Source organism: Mauremys mutica, chromosome 3, assembly GCF_020497125.1.
Source record: "Mauremys mutica isolate MM-2020 ecotype Southern chromosome 3, ASM2049712v1, whole genome shotgun sequence".
Lineage (NCBI taxonomy): Eukaryota > Metazoa > Chordata > Testudines > Geoemydidae > Mauremys > Mauremys mutica.
The window spans coordinates 65,829,748-65,842,552 of NC_059074.1; the positions used below are offsets into that span (position 1 = coordinate 65,829,748).

At 42.0% G+C, this 12,805-nt stretch overlaps 1 protein-coding gene across 14 annotated transcripts in view; it reads right to left on the reverse strand.

Moving 5' to 3' along the window:
* The window catches only part of SNAP91 (synaptosome associated protein 91), a 146,314-nt gene that overhangs the window by 30,362 nt on the left and 103,147 nt on the right, over positions 1–12,805 (reverse strand). For 10 of the 14 annotated variants that reach the window (XM_045010914.1, XM_045010913.1, XM_045010918.1 and 7 more), the window contains 6 exons: positions 5,064–5,171; positions 4,214–4,471; positions 3,911–3,988; positions 3,679–3,750; positions 3,076–3,159; positions 1,534–1,617 (listed from right to left, as the gene is read on the reverse strand). The exons of the other annotated variants lie outside the window; for them this stretch is intronic. In XM_045010914.1, the coding sequence (XP_044866849.1) occupies positions 1,534–1,617; positions 3,076–3,159; positions 3,679–3,750; positions 3,911–3,988; positions 4,214–4,471; positions 5,064–5,171 (684 nt within the window). The remainder of the gene's footprint in view (positions 1–1,533; positions 1,618–3,075; positions 3,160–3,678; positions 3,751–3,910; positions 3,989–4,213; positions 4,472–5,063; positions 5,172–12,805) is intronic. 14 annotated transcript variants of the gene reach the window in all.

Here is a 12,805-nt window from a genome sequence, read left to right on the forward strand (position 1 = left end):
TCTAGAGCTGGGTCCAGGTGCTGGCGGTGCCCCGGGCACCTGCAGGGTCATAATATCTTTGGCCACCTGCAGGGCCTCCGGTGTCAAAGGCATGCAGACTTCAGCTGGAGAGGTCTGAGTCGACGCAACCGGGCTGCTCCACTTGACCTGAGTCAGAGCTCTAGAGCCCGGGGGGGGAGGAGGGCGGGGACTGGGGCTGCCCAACATGGGTCTAGCCTCCCCCCGTGCCTTCTCTCTACGCTTCTGAGATGACGAAGCCTTCTTCTGCTTTTTCGACGGAGCGTGGTGCTGGCCACCGGAGTGTGCCGGGGGATTGTCACGAGCCGAAGACAAAGTACCCGGTGCCAGTTCCACTCAGCGCACCGCGGTAGGGGCCAGTGCTGACTCCATGAGAAGTGCTCGAAGACTAATGTCTCTCTTTTTTTGTCCTGGGTTTGAAGGACCTGCAGATTTTACAGCAGTCACTGATGTGGGATTCGCCCAGGCAGCAGAGACAGTTGGTGTGCGGGTCACTCCTGGGAATTGAACGCCTGCAAGACTCGCACGATTTAAACCCTGGGGCCCAGGCATGCCCCGGCCCGAAGAATAACTAAACTAGAACTTTTATGAACTAACTGATACAGGTACTACGGAACAATGAACGAGATTTGAGATGAGCTGCAGCAAAGCTGGAGCAAGTAGTTCCGATGCACCATCACTGGCGGCAAGAAGGAACTGAGGGTGGGGGGAGTGCACGGCTCCCCTTATAGCGTGCTATAGCGGCACCACTCCAGGGGTCACAGCAGCACTCCCCCTACAGGTACTGCTGAGGGAAAAACTTCCGGCACCGGTGCACGTGGCGAGCACGCACACCTACTGTGGAATATACATGAGCAAGCACTTGAAGAAGAACATTATCTGAATATTTTCAGAAATTAAATAAACTACAAATGGTGATACTTCCATTTGTTAAAGAAAGCTTGTACAGCTGTGAAGATACAGGACAAGTGTTTAGCATGGAGAGGTTAGTTTAATAACTGACAAGCAGTTACAATTTTGATAACTTTGGGGTGTAACTAGTGTAGAGCAAGTTTACTTCTATAATCAACTCTTGTTTCCAGGAACTAAAGTTATCCTGTTTACTTACATAGCAACACAAATATGCATGGGACTATACAGTAGATATAATACCTATTTCCAACCCTGAAGTAAAACCTAAAGGAAGAACCAACAGGAGGAGATTAGGAGAAATAAAGAGAGGAAAGTAGGGTCAGGAAAAGGGAAGAATAGAGGATGAGAACAATATGATCATGCAGTCACTTAGGAGATGTATCATGAAAGTAGTAAGATTTGTTATACACAGCTTTATTTAAGCTACTTAAGAATGTTTAATACTATGAAATCTTTGCTGCTGCCCAACAACATTTATAGTTTACTCCACTGCAAAATGAAGGTTCATTTTGAAATAAAATAGGAGCGTGACTAAAAAAACCCAAAAAACCCCACTCTTCCACAATGAAGTACATACATTTTATTTAAATTTATATTTATTACCAGCCAGTAAGTCTGCAGAAGCTGAGGAACTAGAAGCTGTCTGGGTTGCAGGTTGGAGTTCAGAAGCACTACTTCCAAAAGCATCTACAGGATAAATTCCACAATGCAGCAAGAAAGGCAAAAAGAAGTTTAACATAAATACTTTGATTCATTGCTATGTAAAGAATGCATGAATAGCAGTAGTATGACAACTTCATTCACCAGGTAGAATTACAGAATGAGGAGCAAACATGTTTGGGAACCTCAGACAGAATTGCAGAAAAAGTGGTTTTGATTGCATATAATCAAGGTGGAGAAATAAGGCAATGAGCCAACACTTTTTTTTTTTTTTTAAAGAGAAATAAGTGATTTTTTTTGACCAACACTTTGCCCGTGAGGTTTTTCCAATAGGAGACCCCAGCTATATTTACAATACGTTATTCTCGACTTGAGTTAAGCCACTTACACAGATCCACATAACGGATTAAATAAAAGGCAACGATAACTCCAGCTAAAAGTATAGTGCTGAAAGTGCTCTTTAACAACCTACAAGCCTGTCATTTTAGTTGACTGTTTCACTGAAGTTTAGAAATAGCTTCATAATACATGAAACAGAAATTCTGTGGTGTTGGCCTACACAGATAAAGTCTTATAAAAGTTAGGATAGGCATAGCCAACTCTTAACTTCCAGCATTTCAGATCAATTCAATATAATCTAGTAGAATTCACATTTACCAATTTGTTTTAGTTTATATACCAATTCCAGCTGCTTACAGAAGTTGAGCTGCTCAGAGGAACATCAACAGAAGATGAAAAGATATACAGCTACACAGGGGCGGCTCTAGGCACCAGCAAAACAAGCTGGTGCCTAGGGCGGCAAAATGTAGGGGGCGTTCCCTGCCGCCGGGGGGGGGGCGGCAGGCTGGGCCGGCGGACCTGCCGCAGTCATGCCTGCGGGAGGTCCACCGGAGCCCCGGGAGGACCGGACCTGCCGCAGGCATGACTGCGGAGGGGGCGCTCGTCCCGCGGCTCGGCTGGACCTCCCGCAGGGATGCCTGCGGCAGCTCAAGCGGAGCCGCTGGACCCGCGAACCGTCCGCAGCCGTGGGAGGTCCAGCCGAGCCACGCGGGACCAGCGGTCCCTCTGCAGTCATGCCCGCGGGAGGTCCGCTGCTCCCGCGGCTCCGGGGCGCCTCCCGCGCATGACTGCTTGGGGTGGCCAAAAACGTAGAGCCGCCCCTGCAGCTACATATAATGTACTTTGAGTGAAAACTCAAATACTTGATCAAGAAAGATAACCCATGCCCTAAATATAGATGATAGAATGGTAAATACAATTAGGATGGATGATGGAATAGAAGTGTTGCAACCATTTATTTGCAATTTAAGTTTTAGTGAGTTTTTGGATAGGAAGACTTCAATACATACAAAGTTGTTCAGCTGCACCACTGCATGAGCTAAACTGTGAAAAGAGGAAATTGCAACTGCCAACATGAAAACAGTGTAAATGTATCTGAAATGAAATGATTTAACTTGCAAGTGGTGAGGAAGGAGAAATACCCACCACCAAATAGGTCAATCACACCTGAAGAATCCACTTTTGCTGGAGAGGCAGCGGGTAGAGGAGATGGTGCTGCAAATGCATCCACTGCAGTAGACATATGACAGATATTTAGTATCAGCAAGTTAATAGCAATGATAACTAAATATTTTGAAATCCACACTTAGACTCCACCAGTTAGCACCACACGACTTGTACATTAGTTGAGATTCCAAATCTACAACACTGCAATCAGAAAGTATGTGAAGTTTTGCATATATTAGTTTTTAAAAACCGTTTATGAAGAAGACAGCTTTGTTGTGCACAGTGTAGCACTTATTTTCTGAAAAATTAAGGCTATAAATACATCATCTACTACCAGTATAGATAACTTGAGTGGAGCTGGCAAAATAAATCTGAAGTTTTATTTTTAAGACATATTTGACTATTGTGACCATTAGAAAATATTCTTCAGGAATAACATGCATCACAATTTATCATTGAAACATTTGAGGTATTATAGATTGAGAATCCCCTTTCAAATCCCTAAACAAGCATAAATCAATCATTTGTTTTTACTTGGGAAAGGACTGAAAATCTGTAGTGTCCTGTGAAACAAGCACTCACCAGATAAGAGATCAGCAGTGAGAGAACTCTCAGGCACAGGAGAAGTTCCATGTGGTGGAGATGAAAAAGCATCTTCCAGAAGTAAAAGAAAAACCAAGTAGAAGAAGTAAGTACTGTGTTTAAAATCAAAGTCAGCTTATGCTGTAAGTGTCAAATGAGAGGACATTTAAAGGAAAAAACAAACAAACAAAAAACCCCACTACATTGTGGGAAAGGATTTTTTTATCTTTACCTGTACCAAACAGGTCTATGCTAGGAGTAGCATCTGGTTTAGGCACTGCGGGAGCATCAGGAGCAGACTCAAATAAATCTAAGACCAAGAATATACATGTCTAACTCATTTTGGAAGACAGGACTGAAAGCAGTAACTTTTCAGTTTTGCACATCGTATTTGGAGAATTTTAAAAGACTGGCTCTTTGTCTGTAAAGAACCTTCTAATATACAGTATACATGCAATAATGATAGTGTATGCTGTACATTTATTTGACAAACCAGAGTTCAATCCACCAGAATCAAAGACTTAAAAACAATTACCACCAAAGATATCTAGAGCAGGAGGAGCGGAAGTGGTGGTAGTGGTGGTGGCAGATGTGGTGGCTGTGGTGGTAGTGGTAGTTGCTGTAGCAGTAGTAGCAGTGGCAGCAGTGGCAGCTGGAGAAGGAGTAGTTGTGGGAGCTGGAGTAGCTGCACTAGTAGGGGTAACTACAGGAACACTGGTCTCAGTTGGCTTCATAGCAAAGAGGTCCAGCTCGGGAGCAGCCTCTGCACTACCTTCAGATGGGGCAAATGGGTCTTGTAAAAAGGAAAGCGGAGAATATATATATAGGATCAGTAAGGGAGGAAGTTAGCAAAAATCAAGCATAACTATGGGTAACATACATACACAGCAGATACACACAATGACTAGGCTATTGACTTCTCTGTAACATCTATCCTACTGATCTGGGAAAGCTATTCAGCAGTTTTTCTAAAATAAAGTATTTTATAAAGGTGGAATGTTTGGGGGAATGAACGCAAAGTTTTTTGTTTTTTTTTTGAAAGGTTGGTTTGGCAAGATTGAAATGCAGCAGATGAAGATAACAGAAGAAAACAGGTCAGTCTCCAGAACATTAACAGGATATTAAACTTGTTGCTGCTTACAACACTCAGCATTGTCAAAATTATTCAGTAGTGCTACTGAATAAATGTACGGAGAAAGGATACTCGCTTTGACAGAAGACACATGCAGTTATGCGAAGAATGCTCTTCTGTCTCAAAGTTCTATGTTTTTGATCAACTACAATGAATACTATGTACTGAGAAAAAAAAGATTGACTGATAATTTCAGAAAAACACACTGCCATGTAGTTTAACACACACAAGAGACTAATGACATAAAACCCACCATTTCCTGAACATGCATCAAGAGCTGCTGCTACAGGGGTTGGGGTAGCTGGTGCTGCTGCCCCTTCAGGTGCCGCAGGGGCTTCTCCAGGAGAAGCTGCAAAGGCATCTTGAGTGCAGTTTTTTAAAACAGAAATTAAAAGGATAAAGAGAAGAAAAATATAGTAAAAGAACCAAGTTACATTGCATAGGAAGATTCCCTTATACAACATGAATTTGTATTAGTACTTTTACTGATGCAAGATAAATCACACATTATAGTTTCTCAATCTCCCCCCTGCCCCCAACCCAATTCAATGTATTTATTTTAGATGAGACTACATATTAATACTTTGAGGTGCTAGGCAAGAGGCATATTAACATGTTAACGGCAACAGGATTCTCATTGTATAAGGGTTCTGAGCAGCATGTTTATGTAACATGAGAAGTTAACTAAAGCATGTAAAAAGTTTGGCAGTAAACTGATGCCAATTAAGATATTAAACTTTCATGTTCAGTCAAATAACCTCAATGTATGTCTGAATAATAATTTATCATGTGACTTAGTTTCCTGAATATTTTGAGAAGCTAAAAGCTAGTGCTGTGAACTAGAATGCACAGTTCTCTCTTATTGCATTACTGGCAGCATTTTTACTAGAATTTGTGAAGCCCATTTATAGTGAAACCTCATTTGTGAGATACCTGTCAGTTATGTGGATATCTTGAGAAGTGGAATTTTAATTAAGTATCGTAAAAAAACCAGACCGGTGAATAAAAATGAAGGGGGGGAGGGATACCTCAGTGGTTTGAGCATTGGCCTACTAAACCCAGGGTTGTGAGTTCAATCCTTGAGGGGGCCACTTACGGATTTGGGGCAAAAATTGGTCCTGCTAGTGAAGGCAGGGGGCTCTACTCGATGACCTTTCAAGGTCCCTTCCAGTTCTAGATTATTGGTATATCTCCAATTATTACCTTTATTACCTTTTTTAAAATGCAATCAATCATTCTTCGTGATTAACCGAAATAGTTTAAAATATTTCTAATTCCTGAAAGGTGCTGCACTAAAAATTTATCAGTTTAAAATACTTTTTTGTAGCCTAGTCTTAGAAAAACATCCCAGGAACTGCAGTGTTTTCCATGAGTATTGATACTCACTGGGTTCCCCAGATGGAAACACTCCTTTGCACTTTTCTATAACCCATCTATTTCTCCATATATTGCAGCTCAGCAGTCTAAATTCAGACTTTATCCATGTATCCATTTGATAATGTAACTTTTAAAATTAGTCTTATAATTTTCCACATCAATCTTTATTAAATCAATAAGGCCCTATAAAATAATTTGTTAGAAAACATTAACAGGTCTTGAGGATTTGCATGAGAGGATTCACTATAAAAAGGTTTCACAGACCTTCAAACAAATTAACCATCTTTCTAAAGAAATCAAGAACTCAAAAAAAAAATATACGTTCACTCATCTTGCTTTTGACAGAGCAAGAAAGTTCATCTTAACATACGGTGTAGTAAAAGACAACAAACCCATCTCCTCTAATTTGATGTCAGTGTTCCCTTGAGACAAACATTTAAAAATTGACCCAACCATTAAATTCGGGTGATAGCTGAGCAATAGTTTTTTGCTTTTTTTAAACAAGTGCTAACATTATAGCATTTCAAGCTTTGAAACAATTATAGTAATACGTTCCCAGCATTATACAACTACGCCTGAATTGGGTAAGTTAGGCACATAATGTTAACTCTTACTACCACATGTAGTGTTTACTATCATGGAGTAGTCCTAAAGCAAAAATTCATTGGGACTACTCACATAAGCAAGCTCAGTGCACAATTGCATTTGCATGATCAGGTCCTAAAGTGTGGTGCATAACACATTCAGCTATCTAAAGCATTCCTATGTCCTAAATGTCCAGTGTTGCTCAGGAGATAGAAAGGAATGAGGAAAAAATAGTTAACTGCAAAGTTCCTGTTAGAAACGAATGCTGCAACCGTATTGCCAAGCCAGAATGAGAAAGCTTTACATGCTGTAACAAGTTTCAATTTGAACGAAAATGCCCATTTAAAAAACAAATTTTATGCCAACTACTTTTTAAAAAAAAAAAAAAGCTCAACGACATGCATCTGAACTTCAGCAAAACTAGATGAAAGCTGATATTTTAATATTATCAGACCAAATAAAAAGCGAGAACTAAGAGCAACAGGAGAAAGAGCCTGCCAATAAGCAGTTTCTCATTATTGCATTTGAAATTTAAATGTATTTAATTTACAAGAATTCACAATGGCAAAACTGAATGGCAGTTGTTCAAACAGTAAAATGTATAATCAATCAAAAATTCTCTACATGATTGCAGAATACTACACACTGGCACATGATTTAGAAGAATGGGGAAATCTGATCAGTTTAACAAAGAATTGGACTAAAAGGTTTTTTGAATTTGGGTACTTCCAACTATAATTGCTTTTGAAGGTCAGTATGTGAGTGACTTTTTGCCTACATCACCAGCTTCTGAATCAGTGGAGAGAGTTTCATCTGGAATACAATCTCTGGTATTACTCCTGAAGAGAAACACTTACAATGAACTATATAAAGTAGACTGATACTCTGGAATACTTTGAGTAAATACTGTTTTTAGATAAGTTCGTTCTGAACTTATTAGTGTATTACATTAATAAAAAACCCTTGTGGGATTGCAAGAAAGCCCATCGGGATTACTTGGAATAATAATTAGTTATGTGCTGAGACCACGTAAGCAAGGGCATAAAAGCTTATTCATGTTAAGATGTAACACACCATCTCTGAAATATAACAGCTAAAGAACTCCAGCAGGGTTAACACTCCTCCCCCGCCAAACAAAAAATACTCATAAAAGGGGAGTGGCAGGCTCGGAGTATGGCAAACGTTTTCCGTTCTGGTTTCTTATTTAGTTGGGACCTACAATAGGTTTTCAATTTATAAACAGCGCTCTAGCTAGCTATACTACGATTTTCATAACTTTCTAAAGTGCTCAGACTATCTACTATACAAAGACTTACAATAGCAAACTAATATTATAATGGCTCTACAGTCCTGACAGTTTCTGAAAGTTTTCAGTTGATCAGAATAAGCCACAAAGGATGCCCTTAAAAGCTTGTGAGACTAAAATAAAACTTACCTTAGCAGCAGTGCCCATAATATATGATTTGAAACCATTATAGTAATACGTTCCCAGCATTATACAACTACGCCTGAATTGGATAAGTTAGGCACATAATGTTAACTCTTACTACCACATGTAGTGTTTACTATCATGGAGTAGTCCTAAAAGCACAAGTTTTGCTACGAACTTTGAAAGGCATGTAAAGTTGAGTCGTGAAAAAACTGTACTACACATACAGATAGAATGATAATGGAAACATTCACAAGCCTAGCTTATTTTCAAATTTCATCCATCTTGGATCATAAAATAGTCTAGTTATTTTCTCTTTCTAATCCCATAGTACTGGCACAATACTGCTATCTCTGAATTTATCATGTAAAATTTAAGATTAATGACATTTCTACTCAATTTTTTACACTCCCACTTTAAAAAAAATAAATCACAAAATCAAAGTTTTGGTTCTATAGACCAGGGGTAGGCAACCTATGGCATGCGTGCTGAAGGTGGCACCCAAGCTGATTTTCAGTGGCACTCACACTGCCCGGGTCCTGGCCACTGGTCCAGGGGGCTCTGCATTTTAATTTAATTTTAAATGAAGCTTCTTAAACATTTTAAAAACCTTATTTACTTTACATACAATAATAGTTTAGTTATATATTATAGACTTATAGAAAGAGACCTTCTAAAAACTGTTAAATGTATTACTGGCACGCGAAACCTTAAATTAGAGTGAATAAATGAAGACTCGGCACACCACTTCTGAAAGGTTGCCGACCCCTGCTATAGACTAATGTAAAATAAATGGGTACAAGATCCCTGGTTACGTCTGGAATGAGAAAAATAACTGCATTACTTAAAAGAAAAAACACAATCTGTATGAAACATACATTTTTGAAACCCTTAAATTAAGAGTACACAATTTGTGACTATTGAGATACTTTTAACATCTACATAAAACATATTTAAGTTAGATGTGCATATTGCTTTAGGAAAAATTATTTATTTTCAATACAACACATCTTTCTTCTGTGGAGTTCTGCAGTAAGACAATTATGCTTCCTTACCTAGAGACCATTGAAACGAGAGACCATTAAAAAATATTTTGTCTACAAATTCATAATTCCAAACCCTGCATGCCATGTTATGTGGCCACAGGACCCATAAATGACAAAAATATTTCATACATGCACTGAGACGTGCTGGATAGGGTTGCCAACCCTCCTGGATTGGCCAGGAGTCTACTGGAATCGGCATCAATCTCCTGGTGGCCATTGAAAGCAATCCGGCAGATTTTAATAGCTGCTAAAAGTCCGGTTGCCTGTGCAGCAGGGCTAAGGCAAGCTCCCGACCTGCTCTGGCTTTGCGTGGCTCCTGGAAGCAACCAGCATGTCTGAATCCTAGGCACAGGGGCGGTCAGGGGATCTCTGTGAGCTGCCCCCTCCTCGTGCGCCCGACTCTGCAGCTCCCATTGGCCGGAAGCCACAGCCAATGGGAGCTGCGGAGGTGGTGCCTGCATGCAGAGCCACCTGGCTGCCCTGAGCCTAGGAGTCGGACATCCCGGTTGCTTCCAGGAGCTGCCCAAGGTAAGCATAGCTTGGTCAGACCCCACACACCCCCCACCCCTTATCCCCACAGCACCCAAACTCTCCCAGAGCCTGCACCCCAAACCCCCTCCTGTACCCCCAACCCCTGCCTCAGCCTGGTGAAAGTGAGTGAGGGTGGGGAACAGTGAGTGATGGAGGAAGGGGGGATGGACTGAGCAGGGCTTGGGGCCTTGGAGCAGGAGCAGGGGCAGGGGCAGGGCAAGAATGTTCAGATTTCTGCTATTAGAAAGTTGGCAACCCTAGTACTGAAGCACAATTCTCTTATGAACTCACTGTCAAACAACTCCACTGTTTGGTCAGACCCCACACACACCCCTGCCCCTTATCCCCACAGCACCCAAACTCTCCCAGATTTCAGTTATAGATCACTGGGCTGTGTTTGACCCAGATGAGTAATAATCAAAAGTTACTAACTATTAGTCATTTGGTGCCTTTTGCAGAAGGATTTAATCTGAGTCTGGTGCTCAGCAGATACATCTTTACTATACAAGAGTCATTTAAACGTATGTTTCTTGTGGGCAGCTTCAGGAGAAAGGCAAAGACTAATAGATCCTGGAGGAGACTAAACCAGGGGTTCTCAAATGTCATGGCACTGTGACCCCCTTGTGACAACAAAAATTACTACAGGACCCCAGAAGTGGGGACTGAAGCCTGAGGCCATCCAAGCCCCATGACCCAGGGGGGAAGGGTGGGGAGAGAAAACACAAAGCCAAAGCCCCACTGCCCCACGCTAGGGGACCAAAGCCGAAGCCCCAGGGCTTCAGCCCCAGGCAGGGGGCCTATAACCTTAGCCCCGCCATCCAGGGCTGAAGCCCTCGGGCTTGGGCTTTGGCTCTGGACCCCAGCAAGTCTAAGCCAGCCTTGGCAACCCCATTAAAATGGGACTGCAACCCACTCTGGGGTCCCGACCCACAGTTTGAGAACCGCTGGACTAAACTATCCTTTCATCCCTATATCTAATGGTCCATCAGATCAAAGCACGTTAGTAGGCAGGTGTAATGAAATCTGCAATGCTGCTGCCTATATGGCATCTGATCTATGGATGCTTAGAATATTGCAGACTTGTGTCACTTCAGTGACTCATGCATCCGACGAAGTGGGTATTCACCCACGAAAGCTCATGCTCCAAAACGTCTGTTAGTCTATAAGGTGCCACAGGACTCTTTGCTGCTTTTACAGATCCAGACTAACACGGCTACCCCCTGATACTTGACTCATGAAAGATACCTTTTCCATGAAAATTAAAAAACTCTAAGAAACAAAAGACTAGAGAAAGGTGTGAGTTAGATATACCTCCTAAGAGCTTTTGTGAATAGGGGCCGCTAACAGGGAGTTTCGAGAGGGAGTTTGGAAGGGGAGTGGGAAGGAGGCAAGGTACACTTACCATTCTTTAAAACCTTTAAACTAAATTATAATAAAAACTTCTTGATTTAAACAAAAACCCTTTCATTAACCTAGGTAGCTGTAGGAGAAAATGCAGGCAGAAGCCCAGCAGCAGAGTGGGGGCTATCCTGTTTATTGTGCTTCGTGTAGCATGTATGATTATCTGCCCTGTGGGCAGGTGGTGTATGTGTGCATTCGGTGCAAGGAGCTCCTGGCCCTCAGAGACCATGTACGGGCTTTGGAGGCCAGGGTGGCGGAACTGGAGGAGCTAAGGGAGGCAGAGGTATGTTGATGAGGCTTTCTGGGACACTGTGGAATTATCCCACCTCGGTCAGACAGCCCCTGCACTGTTAAGGAGGATGAAAGGCTCAGGGAAAGAGAGCAGTTAACAGGAGCAGGGAGAAACATTCTCATAGTTGGGACCTTCCTTCCAGATGACGTTGGGGTATCCTCTCACACTGAGGTTACCTCCCGGGGGAAGGAAATCCAGTCATTAGAAAAGGCAGGTGTTAGTAATGGGAGATTCGATCATTAGAAACAGATAGCTGGGTTTGTGATGACCGGGAGAACCGTATGGTGACTTGCCTGCCTGGTGTGAAGGTTACGGATCTCTCGAGGCATCTAGACAGACTTGTGTGTAGTGCTAGGGCGGAGCCAGTGGTCGTGGCACATATAGGTACCAATGACATAGGGAAGGGTAGGAGAGACATCCTGGAGGCCAAATTTGGGCTGCTAGGAAAGAGACTGAAATCCAGGACCTCTATGGTGGCATTCTCAGAAATGCTTCCAGTTCCACATGCAGGGCCAGGTAGGCAGGCAGAGCTTCAGAGTTTCAATACATGGATGAGACAATGGTGTAGGGAGGAGGGGTTTAGATTTATTAGGAACTGGGGAAACTTTTGGGATGGGGAAAGCCGACACAGGAAGGATGGCTCCACCTAAACCAGAGTGGATCCAGACTGCTGGCACTTAACATTAAAAAGGTTGCAGAGCACTTTTTAAACTAAGAGATGGGGGAAAGCCGATTGCTGCAGAGGAGCACGTGGATCAGACAGAGACTTTTTAGAGGAGAGTCTATCGATAGACATTCTCTAGGTTTTAGTGAGGAGGATAGGATGGAAGAGGATAAAGTATGGGCCAGATCAGAAAAGAAACATTCACATAAAGAATCTGACATCAGAAAAGGGCAGACAAAAACAGTGACAAATTTTTAAAGTGCTTGTATGCAAATGCTAGAAGTCTAAATAATAATACGATGGGTGAACTAGAGTGCCTCGGGTTAAACGAGGATATTGATATAATTGGCATCACAGAAACTTGGTAGAGTGAGGACAATCAATGGGACACAATCATTCTGGGGTACAAAATATATCAGAAGGACAGAACTAAACTGGGGGGGCCCCAGATAATCTTCATCCAAGAATATTAAAGGAACTGGCACATGAAATTGCAAACCCATTAGCAAGAATTTTTAATGAATCTGTAAACTCAGGGGTTGTACCGTATGACTGGAGAATTGCTAACATAGTTCCCATTTTTAAAAAAAGGAAAAAAAGGTGATCCGGGTAACTACAGGCCTGTTAGTTTGACATCTGTAGTATGCAAGGTCTTGGAAAAAACTTTGAA